This window comes from Onychomys torridus, chromosome 19 (assembly GCF_903995425.1).
Source record: "Onychomys torridus chromosome 19, mOncTor1.1, whole genome shotgun sequence".
Classification (NCBI taxonomy): domain Eukaryota; kingdom Metazoa; phylum Chordata; class Mammalia; order Rodentia; family Cricetidae; genus Onychomys; species Onychomys torridus.
This window is the reverse complement of record NC_050461.1, coordinates 58,729,582-58,756,326: the sequence shown is the minus strand read 5'-3', so window position 1 is coordinate 58,756,326 and position 26,745 is coordinate 58,729,582. Positions and strand designations below refer to the sequence as shown.

General features: G+C 45.6%; 1 protein-coding gene across 1 annotated transcript; it reads left to right on the top strand.

The window, feature by feature from the left end:
• Positions 1–919: 919 nt before the first annotated feature.
• On the top strand, positions 920–15,624 carry Mpc1 (mitochondrial pyruvate carrier 1). The gene is made up of 5 exons (XM_036169037.1): positions 920–1,113; positions 11,082–11,085; positions 14,125–14,221; positions 14,794–14,926; positions 15,114–15,624. Exons 1-5 carry the CDS (start codon positions 1,043–1,045, stop codon positions 15,136–15,138), a joined length of 330 nt encoding a protein of 109 aa, XP_036024930.1. The 5' UTR covers positions 920–1,042; the 3' UTR covers positions 15,139–15,624.
• The last annotated feature ends 11,121 nt before the right edge of the window (positions 15,625–26,745 follow it).

Genomic DNA, 26,745 nt, shown 5'->3' with positions numbered 1-26,745 from the left:
CGCCTGGTTTGTGCCATACTGGAGATGGAACCCAGGCAGGGTTTCCCAGGCATGCCAGGCAAGAATGCTACCTACGATGTAATAGTCCCAGGCCCCTTTAGAGAGGAAGAGAACGTCGTCGTCTTCAGTCTGCTTGTGGTAAACCAAGACTGGCACTTGAATTGAATCAGGGGACAGGCATTAACTAGCTCTCACGGGAGGTCCACTCAGGTGTGGCTGGGAGCGGCCCTATCTCCTGAGACAGTGAGATTTTAGGGTGAGGATTGAAGGCAGCTGTGTTCTTTGTGCTATCCGGTTTAAAGCCGGGGAGTGCCGTTCCTTTGTTAAGGGGAGGGAGCGGCGACCCGAGCAAAAGTACTCAGGCCTTTTCATTTCCTTCAGCTCATCTCGCTCTGCACTCCTGCACCCGCCATGTCCCGGGGGCGCGGCTCTGAGCCTCAACACCGGCTCAGCCCGGTGTCCCAGCTAACGCTCCTCCCGCGTGCACACGGAGGGGACTTACGTAACCTTCACTTTCCACACGTGGGCAGCAGCCACACTTCTGGAGAATGAGGCTTCCTGCTATATTTAACTGCCTTCCTCCTCTGCTCCGGGTGACTCCATCCCGAGCCGGTTGCCGCCGGCTTGCAGGATCTCACTGCCTCTCTGCCGTCGCCGGCGGGGCAAAGGGACGGGAGCAGGACGACGGGAGCCCGACCTTCCCGCCGTGTCCCCCCAGACCCACGCAGGCCCGGGGACAGAGAAATGTCACACTTACAGTCCCTAGCAACCGTCAGCCAGCGCTCGCCGCCGGGGGGCCCTTTTACGACCGCAGCCGCAGGCGCGCGCCGCCTGGAGGGCTGGCGGGAGGTGTGTCGGCCGCGCCAGCCAATCCCGGCTGCGCGCTCCAGCTCGGCGCGCCCTCATTGGCGGGGCGCTGGGCGGCCGTAAGGCGTATCCGGGTGTCGTGAGGCGGGCGCAGGGTGAGAAGGCCCAGGGCTGCTGCCCGGTCGACGCTGGTGTCATCTGTCCCGACAGCGGCTGCACCGCGAATCGCACGGCCATGGCTGGGACGCTGGTGCGCAAAGCGGCGGACTATGTCCGGAGCAAGGATTTCCGGGACTATCTCAAGAGGTGAGCGTCGGGGTAGGCCGTGGGGAGCCGCCCCGCCACGGGACAACCCTGGGTGGCGCGGTGCCAAGGTGGGAGAGCCGCGCGCGGGCAAGCGGATCTTGCTTCCACCCGTGATCGAAGGGACGCCGGGGGACGGAAGGGACTCTGCTGCTTCCTTTGTTCAAGGGGGCGACTGCAGGTGACCGAGGGGACGCTGCTCCCACCCGTGACTAAGGGTGCGACTGCAGGTGACGGAGGGGAACGGTGCTCCCACCCGTGTCTAAGCGGGCAGCAGGTGACCGAGGGGACGGCGCTCCCGGGCAGGGCGACCTAGAGAATGGCAGGTGACTGGCCGGACGCCGCTCCCGCTCGTGACCGGGCGAACGCCTCCCCTGGGCAGGCAGTCGAGGTGCCCTTGCGTGGGTTGACGCGGGGACACTGGGTGACAGCCACCACCTCCCTCCTCGTGTCCCCATCGTCACAGACCTGGGACTTGGCGGGAGTGGTGTTGGAATGTTCCCGGACGCTCGGAGCTGGGTCCTGGAAACTAGAATTCGCTGCATCGAGGTCGTTTTTCCGTCTTTAAGGGACATGCAGGAGGGATGGGGCGGGGCAGGACGGACCAACTTCTGTCATCTGCAGCCCAGCAGCCAGAGAGCGGGCTTTCCCTGCAGCAGTGTGTCTGGTGGGCTTGACCTTGAGAGATTATAGAGGCACTTTCTAAAATTCATTTTCACTTAAAGTCTTCTGCTGCCTGCTTCTATGTATAAGTATTGCATAAAACTTAGAAACAGTTTTAAAATATTTCCAAGCAAAATTTTATTTTCTTGCGATTTTTAAAACCTAGGTAAGTGGAAGTCTGCTTTTTAGCTTTTCTTTTTAATAGTTAATAGTGTAGTAAGGAGGTAAATTGTTGAATGCAAACTTAATTTTAGCTTTTTCTCCCCTACGGGGAAAAATACTTTTCTTTCTAGAACTTACCATGGTGACATATATTCTCAGTTATTTCTTCTAGATGCCACCCACTCAATAACTTGGCTTTACTTTAGGAAGGGAAAATAAATCATGCATAGAAAAAGCTAATTTTGGCTCTGTATTATTTGGAAATAAGGTTCTAGTCCTTTGTGTTTTATTAATGACTTATACATACTTTATTTACATCCATTGCCAACTAAAGATTTCCATGAGTTTACAGCCTGCTGACTATTCAGATTTTCTTAACAGAGGCCCTTCTAGAATTTGAAAAACAATTTTTTTCTTTTTTTTGAGACAGGGTCTCATTTAATGCAGACTGGCCTCCCAGCTCCCTATACAGCCAAGGATAATCTCTTTTGTTGTTTTTCAAGACAGGATTTCTCTGTGTAGTTTTGTGACTTTCTTGGAACTCCCTCTGTAGTCCAGACTGACCTCGATCTCAGAGATCCGCCTGCCTCAGCCTCCCAAGTGCTGAGATTAAAGGTGTGCACCACCCCCACCCCCCACAAACATACCAAGATTTTTTTATTGTAATAGTGTATGTTTGGTACCTTGGATGTCTCTGACTCTCCTTACTCTTCTTGATAAGGATGTCTTTTCCTTGGAGAGGAGGTTCTCTTTTCCTGGGACTAGCCTTCAATGCCTGGACTCAGTTGAGGACCTCCAGCCTCCAGAGTAACCACGTTGCCAGACTTGGTTTTCCATAAGAATCGCAGATCAAGAACTTTCTAGATTTCTAGTTCAGTATTTTCTTAATAGTTCTCTCTTTTTCCCCCCTTTTTGAAGGGACTTGGTGCCTTTTGTAAACCCTACAAGGATTGTATTACTAAGTTATGCCCTCAGCCCTCCAATTTCATTTTTCAGTTTATGCGTTTGCTGTTTGCCTGAGTATATGTACCTACTGTGGTGAGAAGAGACGTCAGACCCCTGGACTGGCTTTACAGACAGTTATGAGCCGCCACATTGGTGCTGGCAATGGCGCCCGGGCCTTTGGTGAGAGCAGTTGCACTCTTAACTGCTGAGTCACCTCATTTTCATTTTGAGTTGTTTTGTTTTTGAAACAGGGTCTCTACATATCTCTGCCTGTATTGGAATTCACTATACAGACTAGGCCAAGATTTATCTGCCTCTGCTTCCTGAATGCTGGGATAAAAGGCATGTGCCCCCACCACACCTGGCTGCGAAGTTTTGTTTTTTTTTTTCTTTTCTTTTTTTTGGGGGTGGTTTTTTGAGACAGGGTTTCTCTGTAGCTTTGGAGGCTGTCCTGGAACTCGCCATACCAGGCTGGCCTTGAACTCACAGAGATCCACCTGCGTCTGCCTCCCGAGTGCTGGGATTAAAGGCGTGTGCCACCACCACACCCAGCTGCAAAGTTTTTTTATCTTAAGAAACTACTTCCTTATGTATCTTAATGACCGAATAAAACAAAATAGCGCCCTTTCCCTCTCTTATTCCTCTTAGATTTTTGGTTAAATTAGAATGAGCAATGAGGTAAGACTTGTATTTTAAGGACTAAGGAAATCAGCACTTGTACAGAGTTAGAGGTTTATTTTCAAGTGTATATGTTAGAGCAGAGGTGAGGAGGTGACTGTACACACACACACACACACACACACAGCGCCATTCAGCATGCTTACAACGCTGAGGTTAGTAAGATGTTGGCAGTGAATATTCTCAAGTTAATAAGTTGTTCTATTCTAAGTTGGCTTTAACTTCTGCATTCCCAGGAAAGCTTTAAGAGTTTATATTATCTACCTAAATGAAAAGTTGTAGTGGAAATAAGGGGAGTGCTTCCGACATGGAATATTAGAGTGGAAGTAACCGAGCATTTTACCTGCCACTTGAGAAAACTGGTATTTGGGCAAAGCAGAAAACTTGAGGTCCTCTCAACCACCAACTTGTGAAGCCAAAACAAAATTGTCAGCTAAGACTTCAGGAAGGGGGCTGGGGGTTAGCTCAGTGGTAGAGCGCCTGCCTAGCAAGCGCAAGGCCCTGGGTTCAATCCTCAGCTCCACATTTAAAAAAAAAAAAAAACAAAACCTTCAGGAAGAGTGATGCATGGAAATGGCTTTGGAAGAGAGCAGGTTCTTTTTGGGGAGGTGGGGACTAGAGGTTGAGGCAAGCTCACCTTATGTGACGATGGCTAGCCTGGAGCTCTGTAGACCTGGGAGAACTTGAACCAACAGAGACCCGCCTGCCTCTGCCTCCACACCCAGCCTGGTACCTTCTGCCATGCCACCTTCTCTCTGCAACACTACTTCTCACATTCTGCCTTTGGACTCTCTCAGCACTTCTTGTTCTGTTGTTGACCTTCAGAATTAACGAGGAAGATGAAAATGTTGAGACCTAGCTGTGAGGCTCCTGATGACTGAAAGTCCAGTTTATCCAGTTTACAGGGTCTTTACTATCCTTTAACGTGGGTTCTAGTTGTTACAACTAAAATAATAGATAAAGTTTTGTGAAAATAATTGAAATATAGGTGAGCATTTTTAGCAAAATACAGAATTATAATCCAGATAACCTTAAACTCTCATCCCATGTGACCAGGATGTAAAATAAATGAAAAAATTTAAATGAGTTTATAGTAAACTATGTTCCTTAAATTGCTCTCAGTGTTTTCAAAGAAATGTAGCAAACCTATCAGAGACCGAAGTCAGCAGCACTCATCAGACAGCAGGAAAGTAAACATAAGCAAAGGAAAGGACTCTGAGCCTGCCAGTCACTTCTCAGAATAAGGGAAAGACAAGCACATCCCATGGTAGCCGTTCTTTATCATTCCATGTCACCAAACTTGTAATTGAACAATAGAAGCAGCACTGGACTAAATTCGCAGTGCTTACTGTGTTTCTCAGTCTAGAATGAACAGTATAGTAGGCAGTTGGTGGCTCCACAAGATATGTATGTATATTATATTGTGTATATATGTAGTATATTAAATAATAAGCTTAACTCTCACTAAGATCAGAACCAAGACAAAGATGCCCCAGTACTATTTTTTAACATCATATAAATTCTGACTAATGCAGTTATGAAAAAAAAAAGATGTACTTACTGGGAAGAAAGCAACAAAACTTAAAGATGATATAATTGTCTATGTAGACAATCCCAAAAGGACCAAAACTTTATGGAACTAACCAGTGATTATAGCACAGATTAGGGTACAATGTGACTATATAAAAGTCTTGCTTTCCTACTCACTGTCAACTAATAAATGCAATTTGAAATTAAAATACAATGTCATTTATATTATCACATTCAAATGCTGGAGTCTTATTTGGTTTTGGGTGCTGGGGATTGAATCCAGGGCCTTGTGCATGTTAAACACACATTCCATCACTAAGCTACATCCCTATCCCTAAATGAAATAGATGTAGATAAAAAAAATCAGCAAAATTCTATGTAAGAGCTATCTAAGAAAACAACTGTAAAAGATAATTAAAGAACTAAGTATCGGAGAGGAGCTACTCTCAGTTCATTGATGGAAAGACTCTAGATCTTCAAGATGACCTTTCTTACCGCTTAACTTAGAGAATCGGTGCAGTATCAGTCAAACTACCACAAAATGGTTTTGTGGGTATCAGGAAATAGATTCTGGACTTCATATACTTTGATGTCCAGCAACATCAAGAAATAACACCAAGGAATTAGTAGAGAAGTAGTTTATATGGAGAGACAGTAGGCCCAGTGTAAGCAGTACAGTACTGAGGGAGAGCAAAGTTGGAAGGCTGATACTACCCAGTTTTACAATTACTGTAAAGCTACAGTAATCAAATCTGTGCTACTAACACAGGAATAAACAAATAGATCAATGGCACAGACTAGACAGGTCATAAGTAAACACACATAAGTACAGCCAAGTGAACTTTGGCCAAGGATCAAAGACAAAATAATGGCACTGAGCAACTGGCCATCCACATTAAACAAAACAGAACATTTAGACACATCCTATGTCTTCAAAAAAAAAAAATTACTCAATTTACATTCATAGATCTAAACATAAAGTGCAAACTATAGAATGTGGGAGACAAATCTAAATTACCTGGGGTTGGCAATGACTTAGATTCAGTACCAAAGTCATGATCCATGAAAGAAAGAATGGGCGCACTAATCTTCCTTAAGACTAAGATTTTTAGCTGGCCATGGTGGTTCATGCCTGTGAATGCCAACTCAGGATGTGGAGGCAAACCAGCCTGGGCTACACAAGGAGACCCTGTCTCAGAAAACAGTGAATGTTAAAAGTATTTGAAAATGATAACCATTACCTGAAATAGACTGAGTTCCTGAGATAACTAAACAGAAGCAGGGTGAAGGTCATAACATATCATAAGGGCACACAGAAAGCAAGGAAGCATATGAAAGTTGTTCCTCAGCCTGTGTTACCATAGAAAGAAATGCACATTAAGTCAATGAACTATAACAGAACTGTGACCGCCCACATGCAGCACTGGCAGCACTGCAGCTACTTTGGAGCCATGGGAACTCTTCGCTGCTGGTGGGGACACAAATGGTACAGCCGCTCGCTCTGGAGGATAGTTCAGCCTTTCTTGCAAACTTGACCTGCTCCTATTATATATATCTGATGTCATACCACCTGATATAAACAGAGAGCTTGAAAATTCATTTCCACACAGGAACCAACATACGGCTGTTTACCAGCTCTATGCATAATTGCCCATCAAACAAGTCTTTCAGTGGGTGAGTGATTAATAGTACATCCAGACAGTAGAATATTGTTCAGGACCAAAAGGAAATGAACTACAAAATCATAAAAAGATAGAAAGGGAACTTAAGCTCACACTACTAAATGAAATAACTTGAAAATAGCAAATAGTAGAAGATTCTGTAATCAGGATTCAGGCTTCTTTTGTCAAAAGCTCTTAGCCTGCCAAAGGATGTCTGGTGGGCAACTCAAAGTAGGATTAAAGCTTAGCATTTGCCTGGGGTGATAGTTCAGTTTTGTGCTGGCTAGTTTTTATGTTAACTTGATAGAAGCTGGAGTCTTCTGCAGGGCGGTGGTGGTGCACGCCTTTAATCCCAGCACTCGGGAGGCAAAGGCAGGCAGATCTCTGTGAGTTCAAAGCCAGCCTGGACTACAAAGTGAGTTCCAGGAAAAGGCACAAAGCTACACAGAGAAACCCTGTCTTGAAAAGCCAAAAAAAAAAAAAAAAGTTTTCTGAGAGGAGGGAGCCTTGATTGAGAAAATGTCTCCATAAAACCAGCCTGTAGTCAGGCCTGTACAGCAGTTTCTTAGTGATTGATTGATTGATGCAGGAGGGCCCAGCTCATTGCTGGTGATGGGCTGGTGGTCCTGGATTCAAGGAGAGCAGACTGAGCAAGCTGGAGGAAAACCTTCATGGCTTTTGCATCAGCTCCTCCCTTTAAAAGTGCTAACTAAGACAAATTCGACCTCTAGAATGTGTGAAAAGAGCTGACATGAAGCCAGGTGTGGAGGCATACTCCCTTAAACCCAGCACAGAGGCAGGTGGGTCTTTTCAAGTTCAGAGCTAGCCTGGTCTACATATCAACTGTGCATTCTAACCAGCCAGGGATATACAATGAGACCCTGTCTCAAAAGGGAGGATGGGGCTGGGATTGGTGGCACACAGTAACTCCAGCACTGGGGCCGTGGAGACAGGCAGAATCCTGGGGTTTGCTGGCCAGTATACCTAGTCTACTTTGCAAACTCTAGACCGATGTAAACAAACAAAAACTAAGATGGGTAGCACCTGACGAGTAGCAGCTGAGGGTGTCTTCTGGCCTACACATATATGCACATAAACATGTACACACAGAAAAGCATCTTTGCCTTCATTTGTATCTATTGTCTCTACTACCTTAAACTGGAGGTCAGATTCCTGCCCAGCTCTGCAAGTAAACAAGTTAATTATTTAAGGAGTGTTAGTCTAAAACTGGTACTACAAAGCTGATTCATCCTGAAGTGACCTAGTCTTTCTTCCCCTCTGAAGTCTGAGGACGCCAAGATCAGAGTAACTAAGGTATTTTCAGAATTCCGGGAACAGGAACAGTAAGACTTGCAGGCAGATCACCCAATGATGGAACTGAAGCCCCTTGTCAAGTGGGAAAAATTATTTCACAGCAAGAGCTGAACATCCCCCACCCCCGTACATACACAGTAATTTTCCACAGCAGGACCACACAGAACCAGACCTGAGAAAATGATCTCCCAGAACACAGCTGACCACTGCTTGCTGTGCATACATCTTGTCCCTGTGCTTATTCTTTCCCCAATGCAATCTATTATTTATATAATATAATAATCTATAAGCTATTCCCAGCATCTGGACGGTGGCTTGTAGAGTGAGAGTTCCCCTGTCCCTCCTGTGGGGCCGCATTGAGTGACCTGCTTCACAGCCTTGCCTTTGGAGCTAGGCCTTAGTTAGGGTCCTATAGGTGTGAAGAGACCCCATGACCATGGCACTCTTATAAAGGCAAACATCATCATGGCAGAGAGCGTGGCAGCGTGCAGGCAGACATGGTGCTGGCTACATCTTGATCAGAAGGCAACAGGAAGTGGCCAGAGTGTCACACTGAGCGAAGCTTGAGCAAGAGAGACACCCCAAAGCACACCTCCTAACAGTGCCACAAGTAGCCAAGTCTGATCTGTGGGGACCCTGAGTCAGGCCCAACTTGACACAAACTAGGGACATCTGGGAAGAGGGAACTTCATTTGAAGAATTCTCTCTATGAGACTGGCCTGTAGGCTATTTTCTTGATTATTGATTGAGACTGGAGGGCTCAGCCCACTGTGGGCAGTACCCCCCCCAGGTACATGGTCCTAGGTTGTGTAGAAAGCAGGCTGAGCAGGCCATGGAGGGCCAGCCAGTAAGCAGTGTCCAGGGCTTCTGCTTCAGTTCCTGCCTCCAGAGTTTTTGCTCTGACTTCCCCTCATGACAGCTTATAGGCTATAATAGAAATAAACCTTTTCCTCTCCAAGTTGCTTTTGGCTCTGGTCTTCATCACAGCAACAGAACAGACTAGGACAGGTTCCAACTGTGTGACATTCTGGGAAAGGCAAAATTACAGAGTCAGGTAAAAGACCTGAGGTGTCCAGGGGTTAAGAGCAAGAGAGGATGAAAAGGCAAAGGGCAGGGTTTTTTACCTTGGCTAGTGTGTCAATGTGGCACATGCTCATCCAGCCCAGAGACTGTAGTTTCTCTACCATGATGGTTGGAGTTCACTGTGTCAATCCAAATGCAGTTTTTCATGTTCGACTGAAATACAGCAGATGACCAAATAAAGAGAAAATCAAACATATTTTCCACATGTCTACATTACTGCCCCAAGTTAGAGTTGAAAGTAGCCATGCTTGCCACTATACCCCCAAGTCAAGTTGTAATTTGTGTGTTGCTTATAAGTTTACCTTTGTTTGGAGTGTGTACTGTTGTTACATAATGGAGGAGGTATTTTTTTTCTAGTGCAGCCCTGCACAAATATGCTGTTCATACTTTTTAAACAGAACACAAAGTGTATGGGCCTAAGGCATGAAATATGACTCTATTTTTAAATTATCTTATTAAATATGGGCCTGTATGGGTATATACTAAATGTGTGGGTGCTTGTGGAGGCCATAAGAGGTGTTAGCCCACCTGGAATCAGAATTATCAGTAGTTAGTTATGAGCTGCTGGCCAACCAAAATCAGTTCTCTAGAAGAGCCAAGCCATCTCTCTAGCTCACTTTTCAGATTTCTGTGTTTTGTTTTTAAAAGACCTTTTAACGGGTATGTTTGGGAGCCTGCATATCTGCACTTGTATGCAAGTGCCCACAGAGGCAAAAAGGAGGCATAGGAGCCTGTGGAACCGGAGGGATAGATAGTTGTAAGCTGCCATGTGTGCTGGGAATTGATCCTAGGTCTTTTGCAAGATGGACCTCTGTTAGATGCTCTTAACTAAGCCATCTCTCCTCCGGCCCTACAAAACTTTTATTTTAAAAATCCTTTTTTTTTTCCCCCCCCCCGAGACAGGGTTTCAAACAATGAGTATAAAAAAGTATATGGCTGGGTTGGGGATTTAGCTGAGTGGTAGAGCACTTGCCTAGCAAGTTCAAGGCCCTGGGTTCGATCCTCAGCTCCAAAAAAAACTATATGGCTAACTAATAATTTTAGTGATGACATGTTCATATTATTATTATTATTATTATTATTATTATTATTATTATTGGTTCTTCGAGACAGGGTTTCTCTGTGTAGCTTTGTGCCTTTCCTGGAACTCGCTTTGGAGACCAGGCTGGCCTCGAACTCAACAGAGATCCGCCTGGCTCTGCCTCCTGAGTGCTGGGATTACAGGCGTGCGCCGCCGCCGCCGCCGCCGCCGCCGCCACCACCACCACCGCCAGGCCAAATTGTTTTTATGTTCTAGGGCAACTTTAAGAATAATTTGTATCACTTTCACACACACTCACTCACCAGGGATTCACTCTGTAGTTCAAGCCTCAGACTTGCTTTGTGACATTAAATGGTCTCTAACTTACACTCCTCTGCCCTAACCTGAGTGCTATAATACAGACGTGCACCGCCATACTCTGTTCTTTTTACTTCAGGGGACTTGAATTTAAGTTACACGTACAGCCCAAGTTGTATTCACATTGTATTTCTGTTAGGCAGCTCAGCTCTAAAGATGAGGCTTGTTTTCATAGAGTGAAGATTTTACTTTACTTGTTATAATAATTCCTTATATGATTCCTTAAAAATCATTTTACTCTTATTTTATGTGGGCAGAAGTTCATGTGTCAGAGCACACTTGTGAAGGATTCGCTTCTCTCCTTACAATGGAGGCCCCAGGAATCAAACTCAGGTTGTTAGATTTGGTGGCAGGCACCTATATCTACTGGGCCATCTGGCCAACCCTAACTTAAACTGTGTTGCTAGCATGTGACTAAAACTTAGATGCATGTGAGTTTGAAATGGCCCAGAAGTGTCCGGAAGTATCTGATTCTTTTCTTCTGTTTTGTTTCCTCCATGTCTCCTCTGTCTGGACCTTGATGACTCCACAAACAGTACGGTAAGAAAACTGTGTCCATTCTGGGCACTTGTGGACTTTGTACTGTAGTAGAGTTACAGACAACAGGCTTGCTGGGGGGCCAGTTGACTACCATGCTTGATGGTGAGCTGTAAGTGAAGCACAGAGGCGGGCCCACCTCTGGAGACCACAGCTCCCCTGTGCCTAGACAGGAGCCTGCACTCCTTCATTGGCTAGAGTCCTGCAGAACTGGCAGCTGATGAAGAGAAGGGAGAGAAGGGGAAGCAGACCGAGGTGGTTTCCATGGCCTGCTTCCCATGTGACAGATCCCACACCATGCTGCTCGTTTCTGTTTGAACTTTTTATAGCCACAATCAAAACAGCACAGTAACATTTTTGCATATAACTGATAAATATTAATCACAAAATTCCTTATTTTTCTATAAATTGACTACAATTTCTGGCAACCCAGACCAGACACATATTTCAGAACAGAGAAGAGAGAATTACAGTTTTGCACCAGATAGAAAATATGCATTAAAAGCTTTCTCTGCCAAGGATGCTTCACAGAGAAACTCTGTCTTGAAAAACAAAACAAACAACAACAAGCTTTCTTTGCTGAAATGATTTTTGCCTTATGTGTGTTTGTCTGTTTGTTGGTAACAGAGACCCATGTAGACCAAGGTGATTTACTATTAATTAATTATTAAGTATTTCCTTTATTAGTGAGACAGGGTCTCACTAATCAAGCAGCGTTGGCTGGTCTGGAGCTTGATATGCTAAACCAGGCTAGCCTCATACTGACAGAGATCCCCCTGCCTCTATAAATGTGTGTACTGCCATACCCGGCTAGGTTGACTTGAACTCACCATCTTCCTGCCATTGATGCCAGAGTGCTGGGATTTAGAGGCATGTACCATCGCACTCAGCACCCCTGCATTTGTAAGAAATATATTTAAGATGTTATATATTGAATATATAGCTCAATGCTGTAGTTCTGTGTGTATTTCTTAGCTTTTAGAATTCCATACTATATAATCAAAAATGTATTCTTAAAGTTGCCACAATTTAACTAGGAATCTTTCAGGCATCTAGGCAGCTTCGGATCTATTCCATTGTCTATTCCTCCTTGGGCAGAAGGCAGGTTGCACCTGGTGGCAGACAGGGCTATAAGCCCCTCTTAGAGTAACTCTTGAGGCTTTGTTAGAGACGTCACAGTCTGCGTCATAAAGTAAATATCAAGTCACGTCAACCATACAGTGCAGAGCACTGGAAAGAGATTAATGGGAAAGAGATGGAACTCCCCAAGGGCAGAAAGAAAAGAGGAAAAGCAACATTGTTATGGAGCAAGCAGTGCATTTGAGAATGAAGCAACATCTAATGAAGAGATCGGTAGGAGAAGAAGTCAGCAGAGTCATCAAGGAGGAAGGACTCACAAAGGTCTGGGCGTATGGGAGAACTGAAGGTTAATCTCTTGTTGAAATACAAAAATGAGGGGCTGGGGATTTAGCTCAGTGGTAGAGTGGGCGAGCGCAAGGCCCTGGGTCCAGTCCTCAGCTCAAAAAACAAAACAAAACAAAACAAAACAAAAAAAACCAAAAAACCCTGAGGCCATAGCAGTGAGCAGCTTACTTAGATAACAGCGGTTTGACTGCATGAAGACTAGCTGCTCAACACAGCAGCCCAGAGATTCCTTAAGCCAACAAGCCGTGATCTATAGAGTCGGGCAGTCCTTACCATGCTGGCTGAATAGAAATTGTAGCATAGTTATTCAAAGCGATTTCAGTCTTTATTCATCAAAATCCCCCCTGAGCTGGAAGTCCAGTGAAGGCTGTTTTCACCATTTAGTGTTTTCAAACTCTATGCAAACAATTTTAATTCAGTTGACAAAAAACATTGGCTTAGTACATTTTTACCTCAGAAATTAGAATAAATTAGACATAGCTGCTATTAAACAGCTTAATTTTAGTTACTTTAGATGAGGATAGTTTTAGAATGATCTGGTGGGTTTTTTTTTTTATTACTTCAAAAAGTATTTTCAAACAATCTTAATTTCCTAATGTGGGAGACCCTGGCCGGAGATTTTCAGGTTCTTTGATCTTACTATATTTCATGTGCAGGCTGAAACACATTTCTTTACTTGAGCTGAAGAGATGATGGCTCAGCAGTTAAAAGCAGGTATTGTTCTTGCAGAGAACCTGAGTTCTGTTCCCAACACCTATGTTGGGTGGCCCACAACTACTTGTAACTCGTTCCCAAGGTATCTGATGCCCTCTTCTCAACCCCAAGGGCACCTACACCTAGATCTATAGATAACCCTCCAAACACAAACACATAGACACAGAATTCAAGAAAATCTTTTAAGCCAAGCATAGTGTGTCTGCCTTTAATCCAAGCAGAAGTAGGCAGAGCTCTGTGAGTTTGGTGACAGCCTGGTCTACACAGTGAGTTTCAGGGTGGCTAGCACTACTTAGTGAGACTGTATCTCAAAAAAACAAAATCAAGCCAGACAGTGGTGGCACACGCCTTTAATCCAGCACTCAGGAGGCAGAGGCAGGTGGATCTTTGTGAGCTCAAGGCCAGCCTGGTCTACAGAGTGAGTTCCAGGACAGCCAAGGCTACACAGAGAAACCCAGTCTTGGGGAAAAAAAAAATCAATCCCTAAAAAGTATTCTTTCCTTCCTACTATGAACTTTTCTTCAGAAAAAGTGTCCAATTTATGCTCTGCATTTTACTAACAGGCAACTTAATGAAAATTAGAGGCCAAGCATTTTGATAGATTTAAATATACTATAGACAGTAATTGTAACAAGGCTTAAACTGTAAGGATGGACTGTCAGAAGTTGTAACATTTCCCTTCTCTGGCTGCTTAGTCGGGGTCACTGACTTGTAGTGTGGAAGCCAGTGAGGAGCTGGAATGAACAGCCGGCCCTTCGTAGTTCTGGGTTCACCTTGGAAGAACTGAGTCAGGGACACAGCGAGCAGTCAGACTTGTCGTGGACTGTGGATGTTAGAGGGGTGGAAATGCCGGTGTTTGTGGCTTCACCCTAACCCCCTCCTCTCTCCTCTCATTTATTGCAGCACTTCTGGGGCCCAGTTGCCAACTGGGGTCTCCCCATTGCTGCTATCAATGACATGAAGAAGTCTCCAGAGATTATCAGTGGGCGGATGACCTTTGGTAAGAACACACTGAGGTCAAGGAGGGTGCGACACATGATGTAGCTCCTGCATACATCTCATCACATGTTATGGTTGCTATTAGGAAGTCACATGAAGAATGTAAGGGCATCGAAGAGTGAGATAGAGTAATTTGAGGTATTTGGGAGATGTGAAAATTATTTGCTTCAGATGTAGTTTGCTTAGTTCCAGTATGTGTTGTTCTACCGTCCTCGTAGCCAACAGATTTTATCATAAACTTGATCTGGCAAGGTTTACTTGACTCCAATATTTGAACACGCGAATGAAGGGGAAGTATAAGCAGCGATTCTTTCAAAGGGTTGATATAAAAACTCTAGCACAGAGCAAAAGTGGCGAGAACTGAATTCCACTTGTTCCTGCTAACGCATGTTCCTAAACTTGGAGGTGATAAACAACAGACGTGCCTATGACACAGTGGAGTATTCGAAAGCTCCTGGCCTTCTATAGAGGCTTAGAAGTTCTTTGCTTCACAATTGCATTGGATGTATTGACTTGTTTCCTTCAGCCTGGTGCCCTAGATGTTCATGTTCTTTTGTTGTGATGTTTCAACAGCCCTCTGTTGCTATTCTTTGACATTCATGAGATTTGCCTACAAGGTACAACCTCGAAACTGGCTTCTGTTTGCCTGCCATGTAACAAATGAAGTAGCTCAGCTCATTCAGGGAGGACGGCTTATCAACTACGAGTAAGCAAATTTTAATATTGTTTTGAGGAATTAGTGAGAAGCTCTATTAAAGAAACAAAAATGAATGTGAAACAGGATGTACCATTGTTACAAAACCACGTCACAGAAATGTGTCTTCTAAAACCACACAGAGCCTCTGAGGCTGGCAGGAGAATTTGTTTCTCATTGAAACTGTCTCTGTTTCCAGGATGAGTAAGAAGGCATCTGCGTAGCGGTGCAGGGACCAGCTCTTGAAAGGGACAGCGCCCCAGCCCCTGCTGCCAAGCCACAGATCGTGTCAGCCTACATGGTCCTGCTGAGGGGAAACACGAGCTCTCTTTAATTACCATGCCAACATTATAGACTAGCCGGGAGGGAGTTCCTAAGCCAACTCTTTGCTGCCTTATCACTGCTAAAATTTATTTGTCTTCATCAGGAGTAGATCAAAATATGCAACTAACTTAATAATTTTGAATGATGGTTTTATCTGTAGTACTCTGTAGTAATGTGTATATTATCTATTGGGGTTTGTGTAATAAAAATCTAAGGAACAAAATTTTATAACTATAAGCACTTATTCAAATTCTTGACTCTTTAATGACTATAGTACATCCCTCAGTTGGCCATGTGTCTACACATACTTTCCAGTGTTTTCCATAGTGTGTAGATTGAGATCTGTAACTTAATGGCAATAAAGGATTTAAATATTTGCTATTTGAGTGTGACTGTATATCTTGCTGTGTTGGTTAGGAAACTGCAGAACTAAACATCTGAAGGGGTAGTTTCAGAAGAAGAATGGACTCCCTGAGAACTGTTGATGTGACCTGAGGGAATGAAGAGCTGGAGGGGGTGTCCTTTGGAGAGTCCTCCAGGCCCAGCTGTTCACAATGCACACGCCTAGGTCCCTGTTCTCACTGTTAGGCCTCACAGTCTTCTGAAGTTGACTGTTCTTTGGTGAGGGTGGGCTGGGGTGGGGTGGGATGATGGTGGTTTAGAAGATGCTAAACACTTGATAACCTGGCAAAGCCAGAGGCTCCACTCTAGGCTCCCCCCTGCCAAGCTGCATCTGCAGCCACAGCCAGGGCCCCCAGGGAATGGTCCAGTGCCCAGCTGTCACAGACCCTTCCTAACAGACACCAGAGAGCCAGCACTGCGAGCCATGGATTGTTCCATCTGCTTTATTATGAAAAGTGCAGTTACAGAATAACAGCCACGGCCTTCCAGCCTTCCGGGCCTCTCTGGTCCCCAGTAGTTAGCCACCCGCAGTTCCTGTGGATTTGAATCTTGTTCTTTCAACATTTGAGGAAAGTTCTGACTGAATAGTCTTGAACAGTGAGGAGAGAGCCCAAGACTGTTCGTATTCCATCAGGAAGACTGACCAGCTCCCCAGGGTAACCATGAAGAAGAGTCCAGCTGAAGGAGATTTAGACCAGGCTGTGTTGGCACACACCTTTAATCCCAGCACTAAGGGCTAGGCAGAGGCAGGTGGATCTGAGTTGAGACCAACATGGTCCTCAGAGTGCATTCCAGAACACCCAGGGCTACATACAGAAATCCTGTTTGTAAAAACCCAAACCAAACCAAAAAAGAAGATTTGGAAATGGTGACTGCCAGCCCTGGGGGCTCCTGTTCCCCCCCCCCCCCCCCGAGACAGGGTTTCTCTGTAGCTTTGGAGGCTTTCCTGGAACTCACTTTGTAAACCAGGCTGGCCTCAAACTCACTAAGATCTGCCTGCCTCTGCCTCCCAAGTGCTGGGATTACAGGCATGCAGCACCACAGCCCAGCTCCTGTGTGTGTGTGTGTGTGTGTGTGTGTGTGTGTGTGTGTGTGTGTGTGTATTTGGTGGAGCCCATTATCACAGCATTTGATTGATTTCTGGTCAATTGATTGGAGAGTATGTGATTTCCGACCTTTTCAGTACAGCTTGTGGCCTCAGCACTGTGGTGTGTGTCAGAGACCAGGCAGATAAAACAACTGTTGTGAGAGGCTGGGCATTCACAGAAAGGCTGCAGGATAAAACTGCAAACAGCTGGGCTGACTTAAAACTGATTAAAAGTCCAACTAAACGAACTTTTCCTTCTTTTTGGTTTTTCGAGACAGGGTTTCTCTGTGTAGCCCTGGCTGTTCTGGAACTCACTCTAGACCAGGCTGGCCTTGAACTCAGATCTGCCTGCCTTTGCCTTATAAACAAACTTTTAAAATCATAAATTACATTATCCCATGACTCTTAAAAATAAGGGCTACAAGTATTTTTCATTTCCAATAGCAAAATAGACTCAGTTGTGACTAGCACCTAAGAGAATATTAATTCAGTTGTCAAAACTCTTGTGCCACGCTGGTCTCACCTCCAGTAGCAATTTTCTCGTGTGAGTTCTGGGGCAGAGGTGACAATTATGAAATCTTCCTGTATAACCAAGAATCTCCAGCCCACACAGTGGAAGTCCGCCCCAGGGCCGAACCGCATGGGCTGCCTGTTCTGGAGAAATCAATGGCCTTTTGTTTCATAATTCTCTGACCTCAGCTGGCTTTAGGTCACTCACACCACTCAGTCTCTTCTGCCCCTTCCACACCTTACCCAGGAAGCAGCTGACATTCAGAAGCTGAGGGCAGACTTTTTGACTTTCCGTTGAACCTGAAGTTTCTTAGGCGTTGTCTAGATGGGTGTGAAGCGTTTACAGACAGTAAGGAGAGCGTGGACACAATGACACGATGCCTGGGACAATGACAATGCTAGGAAGACCCTTGGTAGACACCTAGACTGCATCGTCGAAAGTGAAAGTGAGCAGGTGTGACCGGCCTGGGCAGGTTAGTATCTTGGGGACAGGGCATCACAGACTAGAGGTCTATGGAGAGGAGCCATCAAGGCTAGAAATCACAGAGCTGGTTTTACCCTAAGGGCTGTTGGAAGAGGGACTCACTGAATGTTGCCTTGGTTTGGATGGCTGTAACAATACCGGACTGGCTCTTTGGACTCTTTCGTTATGAAACCCAGGCAGCTCACAATCACCTTACCTCAGTTTGCCCACCTATTCCATGGCCTACAGGCACCAAACCTCACTGTTCTTCAATTCCCTGGCAGAGCTGCTCATTCTCTGAGAGGACCCTCTGAGACATGACAGCTTTCAGTCCCCGCCGAAAAGGGAGTGCTTTGTGGTGGGTTTCTAGCACGGGCTGGCTTCAAACTCCCAAAGACCTGCCAGCCTCTGCCTCTCCAGTGCTGAGAGTAAAGAATAAACATTGTTATGTTTTAATCGTGGCCCAGACTCACAGACGTTTGTAGATTTAATGTTTCCATTAACTATTGTGGGGGACTGTGGGAGTCCAGCTCTCACCTTTCCCACCTTTTCTAGGGTTCTTAGGAGGAGGAGAGAGGGATAAGAGAATATCAGAAAGAAAGAGAGACCTAGCCGACGAGAAGAAAGACAGAAACACAGGATAGCTTCGGGAGGGCCTGGGTCAATAACAATGGCCTCGTCCTTTACTGAAAAGGGCTTTTTATAACATGTCAAGGGGAGAGGCAAAAGACCTCCCCCTTGCAAGATCAAAGCACACCATACAGCCAAGTGTAGACTTCCAAACACCTGGTAACAATGACTGTGGTCAAATCATCTCCTTATGCAGCCTTGTTGGGTAAAGCAAGCTCAGATTCTCTGACCCCAAGTAAGTTCTCACTAGGAAACCTCTGTGGGCTCCCACAAACTATGCTATTAGCATTATTTTGTGAAGGGGTGCAGCGAGGGTGGGGGGGGCACTCCAGTGTCATGCCTTTCGCCTCTGGGAATACCTTAAAAGATAACCTTTCGACATAAACTCATTGATTTCTGAGAGCTTCCATGTTTTCTGGGACAAGACTCCTCCGGACTCCTATCCTTCCCCCATTCCCGACATGTAGATACTGCCAGGGAACTCTGGTTATGAGGGATGGATGGTGTTAGAAACCAGACGGCACACTCATGCAACAGACGTGCTCTGCTTCTGCTTCTTATGTATCAGTAGACAGCGCCAAAAAGGACTTCTGTGGGGAAGTACGCAAGTGGAGGTTAGGGGACAATAGCAGGTGTTGTTCCTCAGAGGGCTAGGCTCACTGACTAGCAAGTTCTGTGTGTTTGTGTGTGTGTGTGTGTGTGTGTGTGTGTGTGTGTGTGTGTGTGTCTGTCTGTCTCTCTAGCACAGGAATTATAAGTATATGGCACCATAGGCTTTCTTGCATGGGTTCTGAGGATCTGACTTGGGTCCTCATACTTGCAAGATACGCACTAACCCACTGAGCTATTCCCCATCCCCCAAAGAACCTTCTAATAGTCACAGGTTCATATTGATCTTCATCCCATTCTGGTATGTACTTTTGTTTACTCTGTTTCACAATTTGTGCTAAACCCTCAGTTCTATAGAGGCTCTCGGGGTGCTGGGGTCCTAACCCCTTGGTGGCAGCTAGTGGCACGGCTCTATGATCTAGGACTTCTGAGACCTTTGCCCCCTTGAAAGCTCCTTGGAACGAACTCTTCCAGCAGCCATGGCTGCAGTGTCTTGTCTTCAGCTCTTCACAGCCTTCTGCTGCCATCATGAATGCACAGGCCACTCTGTAACTTAGCTGCCCTGTTGACATGGCTGTTCCCTGTCTCTGCTGGAGTTTCGCTCTGCTGCACTGTCTGATATCCTCTTCCTCTTTTCATCAGATCTACCAATGGGAACGGTCAGAAGTAGGCAAGAAAATATACTCAAGAGAAACTTCTCATCGGGGCCAGTTTTGCACCATCAGGGCAGTACAGGAGAGTGTTTGCAGCTGGCTCACAAAACAAGCTGAACAACTTGCCTTTGTAGTATGCCAGGCACAGCAGTCTTCCTTGAAAGACTGCACAGCAGGCCTGCCCAGCATCAGGGACCTGGGCAGGAATAGCTACAGGGTCATCTAGAGTTTACTGCAACTTGTGAGTTTCCAAGGTCTAGTAAAGGCCGGGGACTAGAGAGGTGATGGCTCAGTAGCTAAGAGCACTTGCTGCTCTTGCAGAGGACCCAGTTCAGTTTCCTGGACCCATGGAGGGGAGGGGGAAATAGTGGCTCATAACTATCTCTAACTCCAGCTCCAGGAAATCCAGAACCTTCTCTTCTGGTCTTCATCACACACACACACACACACACACACACACACACACACACACACACACACTTCCTCTTCCACACAATTTCATCTGCTCAAGTGACCTAATAATATCCCAGAAGTAATGAGCATACTCAAGTCAGATATCTCTAAACATGAATTTCCATAGGGTTTGTCAGAAAAGAACTGAACTCAGGGCAGGGAGGGATGCAAAATGAACTTAGCATTTGGTGACAGATTCATGAAGCACTCGGGTGATGAGGAGGCCAGTGGGAAGAGAACACTACAGTGAGCCCAGAGGCCCCGCTATGATTTGGATCTGCAATGTTCTCCAAAGACCATGTCTAATGTGGGGAATTTACAAGGCAATTCCACATAATTAAAAAGGAGATTTATTTGGGGGTAACTTACAGTCAGTAAAGGAGCTGATTACAGGATTTGGGAAAGGTGAGGTGCAATCCAGTGGTGTTCTCTGGAAGACTCTGCTCTGTCTACCATCCAGCATCTAGGATCACAAGGAACCAAGAGAGCTGGCATGTCCAGATCTTGGGTCTGAAGGGCTCCTGTCTTGGCCCCACCACAGGGGCAGGTCATAGGTAGATGTGGCAGTTACCAGAAGCCTCACTAGAGGTAGTACTTCCAGGTCAAATGTCCCACTACATGTCCCAAAGGCTTGGCCACCAGCTGGTGGCATGGCTAAGAGATGATGCAACCATTAATGGGTAGGGCCTGTTGGAAGGAAGTCAAGTCATTGGTAGCATACCCTTGAAAGTGCTGGGATCTTGACGTTTTCTTCTCCCAAACTCATCAGCTGCCAGGAGGTGAGCAGCTTTTCCTCCACCATGTACTTCCCACCTTATGTTCTGCTTGCCACTGCAAGCCCAAAGAAGCAAGACCACCCAATCAGACCAGACCTAAAATCATGAGTCAACAAACATCTTCCTGCAGTGGATATCGCTCTGTATAAATAAAATGCTGTTTGGCCAGTGGCCAGGCAGGAAGTATAGGCGGGACAAGAGAGAGGAGAATTGTGGGAAGTAGAAGGATGGGTGGAGAGATACTGCCAGCTGCCGCCATGACAAGGAAGATGTAAGGTAATGGTAAGCCACGAGCCACGTGGCAAAGTATAGATTAATAGAAATGGGTTATTTTAAGATAGAAGAAGTAGATAACAAGAAGCCTGCCACGGCCATACAGTTTGTAAACAATGTAAGATTCTGTGTGCTTTCTTGGTTGGTTCTGAGCATCTATGGGCCTGGCGGGCGACAGAGATTTGTCCTGACTGTGGGCCAGGCAGGAAAACTCTGCCTACATCTTCCTTTTAAGTTTTTGCCTTGAGTGTTTTGTCGTGGTGAGCAAAAACTAACACAGAACCCAAGGAACGTGTGAAAACACTGAGCAAAAATAAAATAGTATTGGGATAGCAATTACTACTCACCCGTTGGATAAAATAAATACCCATGAGTTAACAGTCATACAAATGAGTAAGTGAATAGTTGAGTTAATGCAAGGAGTAGAAGGAATAGTTATTCATTACAGAATCCCAAAGAATAAATGCATAATAAATAATATAAATAAAACTGCCGTTAGGCAAACACTACAGAAATAGTATGACTAAGAGTTATCTATTGATGGTAGAAGTGTGAGAAACCACATTGTCCAGCACCCCAGAAGGCATGGGCAGAGTCTGTGGAAGAACTGGCCATGACTCTACCACAGATGGGAGGATGCCAAGGCGACATGACAACTGAGGGCAGTGTGGGGGTGGGTCTCAGTGGGGGTCTGGGAGATATCAGGTCTGTGGATTACCCGATACTTGGTTTCTGTTACCTTCCTGGTGTTTACCATTGTTATTCGCTAAGGCAAGCTACCACTACCAGTTCAGGAAGTTAAGGAAGGCTATAAGCAAACACCACTGGTTCTGCAACTCTAAAATGATTTTGAAGGGATACCCCATAAGGGACAAAGACAAATAATCAAAAAATCATGACATCGCTGGGCAGTGGTGGTGCACGCCTTTAATCCCAGCACTTGGGAGGCACAGCCAGGCAGATCTCTGTGAGTTTGAGGCCAGCCGGGTCTACAGAGCGAATCCAGGACAGGCACCAAAACTACACGGAGAAACCCTTTCTCGAAAACAAAACCAAAAACAAAACAAACAAAAAAATCATGACATCAAATATTCTGGGAACTGACATGCCCCTAATGTTTCTCCTTTGCAGATAAAGAGCCCAAGGTGCAGGGAGCTAGAATTCCGTGTCTGAGGTCCACTATAGGGACACATGGTTTATCTGCTCAAAGTTGAACCCAGCTCTTCATGACCAGAATCTATTTTCCTTGCCTCTAAGCAATGTTATAAATTAGTTTCCAGTTTTATTTTTATTTAGTTTTTGAGGCAGCCTCTTTACATATCCCTGGATGTCCTGGAATTCACTAAGTAGACCTCAAACTCACAGAGATCCACCTGCCTTAGCCTCTGGAGTGCTGGGATTAAAGGCCTGTGCCACCACATCCAGCTAGTTTCCAGTTTGAATTTCATGAAGTCTCAGGAGCAGAGCACTCATTTAAGGTAAAGAGTTCTGACTGTTTGTCAACATCACATTAGCGAACACGTTTGTCTCTTTTCACCTGGTTCTTAGCTCAAGTTGCTTAGCAGCAGTAGAACCTGCATTTCCTGCCTGGCTGGAGTTAACAAGAATCCATTCTTCTAGACAATCCTGGGGCACAGGACATCTCTCCAGGCTAGGCATGATACCTGGGACACACTGTTCCCTCTGTTCCTGTACACCAGGCCACGAGCAGACCTACAAGGCTGTGGACAAAAATAGCAATGGAGGCCGGGCGGTGGTGGTGCACGCCTTTAATCCCAGCACTCGGGAAGCAGAGCCAGGCGGATCTCTGTGAGTTCAAGGCCAGCCTGGGCTACCAAGTGAGTTCCAGGAAAGGCGCAAAGCTACACAGAGAAACCCTGTCTCGGAAAAAAAAAAAAAAAAAAAAAAAAAAAAAAAAAAAAAAAGCAATGGAGATGGAGAGGAGGGAGAGGAAAGAGGGATGGAGGAAAGGAGACAGGAATAGATTAGTTGACTTCTCTGGCTTAGTAATCATGTGCGTGCATGCGTATCTATATCCTCACATGTATGTGTATATGAGGCTTTTCTTTTTGTAGTAGTCGGACTGTAGCACACAGCTTCCACACGTTAGGCAAATACTCTTCCAGCATCTTCAGCCCTAAATTTTTTCAAGGCTTTTTAGAGTTCTCAGGATTGAACCCAGGGCTTTGCTCATGCTAGATGGAGGTCTACCATTGAGCCCCACAATCAATTGAATATTTGAAGTTTGCCATAAAGCACATGTCAATAAAGCTCACAGCCATTGTAGCAATTGTGCCACCTTGTGGCATCACAAAATTTGAACTCTGAGGTGGCGGCCAACAGAACATTGTTTACTGGAACAGTTGTGGTAAAGAACATAAAATCTTCAAAAACAGTCTCCTTCTACAATGTCCTCCCTGTGAACATATAGCCTGGGACAAAGCCTCACCTCTGTCAATCTCAACTCTTAGGTGTAAGTAGGTTCAAGACAGTAAGACAAGAGCAAAGATGGACTAGCAGAGGACCTTGACCTTTGCTTTCAGTCAGCTCCTCAGCAGTGATTAACAAGCAGCCTCAGACGTTCTTACTGGTGAAGGGAGGGCTGCACGTGCCCTTGACCCCACCAACATTTGCAATGAGACCTGTGGGTGGTGGGAGAAGGCCTTGGGTCTTGTCCTCAGCCACCTCCCACCCAAGTCCATGAAGACAAGGCTTTGGTTACAAAGGGCTGGCTAATCTGGGGGTCTTGTGCTAGGCTCCTAGCCAGCTATATGATTTGGAGAATGTCATTAGCAAAGTCCCTGGGCCTTTAGCTTGTTCAAAAGAATGAGGGAGACAAGATAATTTCAGTGAACAATTCTCTGCTTGTTTATTCACATAAAAAAATATTTGTGGGGGTTGGGGATTTAGCTCAGTGGTAGAATGCTTGCCTAGCAAGCACAAGGCCCTGGGTTCAATCCTCGGCTATAAACAAACAAACAAACAAACAAATAAATAAATATTTGTGGAACACCTACATCATAGGACCACTAGAGCTTAGGAAGATAGTAAGAGAAAAACACACCTGAAATGGACGGGCCTGTCCTCAAGAGTTCCCTCTCTAGGGAAAAGTCCAGGCAAGGGTTCACAGCTTTAGCTCACTGCAAAAAATATTTACAAACTTACATCTAGGAAATAATCCAAAAAGGGTGACTTATGACTTGGTATACAGTGGAAATACCAGTCAGGCTGTGGGAAGATGACTTCTGTGCTCACACTATGCAGTCCTGGGGAGAGTTTAGAAACAGACCAGTTGTATACAGAAGCTGCAGAGGATCACTGGGCAGGAAGTCTGGGAAACTGTGCACAGCCCCCAGTTCATCCTGGCTTTCAGTTACCACAAACCATCTCCTATTAAGAGAAATGACATTCCCCTGCTGCTAGTTCAGATGGTTTCCTTTACACGTGTGCGCACATACATGTCACTGTGTGTATGTGGGTGTTGGATCTCACCTTCCACCTTACGTTGAGAGGTGAGAAGGGTCTCCTAGTGTTTACTACTGCCTACCTCAAGCTGGTTAGCCTGTGAGCTCCCAAGGGCTCCCCTGTCCCCACCTCCCATTCTACTGTAGGAGCGATGCTACCCTGCCTCGGCGGTAAGTAGGGTCTGTCATAGCTTCTTCTGCCTGGGTAGTAAAGCCAGGAAGAGGCCCGAAGGTAAGGTTTTCTCGGTGGCGGAAGAGGCGTGGGGCGAGGAAGGGAAACAGAAGGGCACAGGCGAGTCTCTGAAACTTGGCAGCCATGTTTTTGTTTGAGTATCTTCTGAGACTACCTGAAATAAAAAAGAGGCTGTAGTCCCCCTCCTTCCGTCTCTCTGTGAACACCTGGAGCTTCAGCTGGAGTCCTGAGTCCTTTGCTGAGATTAGGACCCGGTGGGTTGGCAGGACCTGCGGCTGCATTTCCAGGCAGGCTCGGGGTAGTTGGTGGTCTGCAGACCGCTGTCAATGGTGGGGTGTTGTATGCAGAGGCAGGCTTGTTTTTGTTCATCTTTCATCGGATCTTCAAAGTCAGTCAATAAACTCTTGAAGAGCAATGACATCATTTTCTTTTCTGAATCCAGTGCTGAATACACAAGTACATTTTAACCAATTGATCCCTAAAAGACAAGACCTTGTTATTCTTTTTGTTTGTTTGTTTTTTTGTTTTTCGAGACAGGGTTTCTCTGTGTAGATCTGGTGTCTGTCCTGGATGTCACTCTGTAGACCAGGCTGGCCTTGAACTCACAGAGATCTACCTGGCTCTGCCTCCTGAGTGCTGGGATTAAAGGTGTGTGCCACCACCATCTGGCAACCCTGTTATTCTTTTACACACACACACACACACACACACACACACACACACACACACATTGGGGTTTGCCTGCCTGTATGTCTGTGTGAGGATACCAGATACCCTGGAACTGGAGTTACTGCTATGGATATCGCTCTGTATAAATAAAGTGCTGTTTGGCCAGTGGCCAGGCAGGAAGTATAGGTGAGACAAGAGAGAAGAGACTTCTGGGAGGTGGAAGGCTGGGGCAGAGATTCTACCAGCAGCAACCATGACAAGGAAGATGTAAGGTAATGGTAAGCCACGAGCCACGTGGCAAAGTATAGATTAATAGAGATGGGTTAATTTAAGATAGAAGAAGAAGTAGATAACAAGAAGCCTGCCACGGCCATACAGTTTGTAAACAATGTAAGTTTCTGTGTGTTTACTTGGTTGGGTCTGAGCGTCTATGGGCCTGGCAGGTGAGAGAGATTTGTCCTGACTGTGGGCCAGGCAGGAAAACTCTAACTACAAATGGCACCCAATGTGTTGGCAAGAGTTTCCACCTAAAACCTGAGAAAAAAGATTCTAAGACGGAGCTAAAAACAGCTTCCTAGTTGTCTCTCTCAAGTTAGCGGCAGCCTGCCGGTTTGAGCTACTATGGTGGGTTCCTGGCGTGTGAGTCTGACCTGCAGTGTGGTGGGAATGAGGAGTCTACAAGCGGCACTTTACTCTGCTGCGTGGTGGATTTAGCCTTTGCTAGTTAAAAAAGAAAGAAAAAAAGAAAGAAAAAAAGAAAAAAGGTTTTTGGGCGATGCGCTGCTTTGATAGAACTGCTTCTGATAGTTGATGGTACACATGGCTCCAGACCCAGAGCTGGTGGTAAACTGTACCACCGCCATGTTGGGAAGCTGAGGTGGGCGGAGCCAGCAGCCACAGTGGTGTTTCAATCTTACAAAGATGGATATTACACGGAGAATCTGGTTTGTCTTGTCTTTGGGATTTTTAACTACAGAAAAAGATTTGATCGTAAAAGCTGTTGAGTTAAACAAATATGTAAATTTTAAAGGTACCTTGACTTCAAAATTTGGATATAAGGATATGTTGCTTTGGAAAAGAGTCTCTGCTTTTGTTTCCACAGAAAGTCAGAGGCTGTGGATTTGTTCCAGATTAAGATACATCAGGTTTGATCAGCCAAGACCACCTAAAGGTCTCCAATGACACCAAGGCCCAGATGATCCAACATCCAGAATGGTTTCAAGGCAACTGGCTCAGAGGTTTACCCTCACAGACTACTCCATACTCCTAAAATTTTCTTTGTGTCTCCATAAGATATAGCACCCCCCTCCAGCAGGAAGTAGTAA

Coding starts and splice junctions, on each gene's coding strand:
- Mpc1 (XM_036169037.1), top strand. CDS start 1,043: ATGGCTGGGACGCTGGTGCGCAAAGCGGCGGACTATGTCCGGAGCAAG. Junction 14,222..14,793: donor CAGTGGGCGGATGACCTTTG/GTAAGAACACAC, acceptor ATGTTTCAACAG/CCCTCTGTTGCTATTCTTTG. Junction 14,927..15,113: donor GGACGGCTTATCAACTACGA/GTAAGCAAATTT, acceptor CTCTGTTTCCAG/GATGAGTAAGAAGGCATCTG.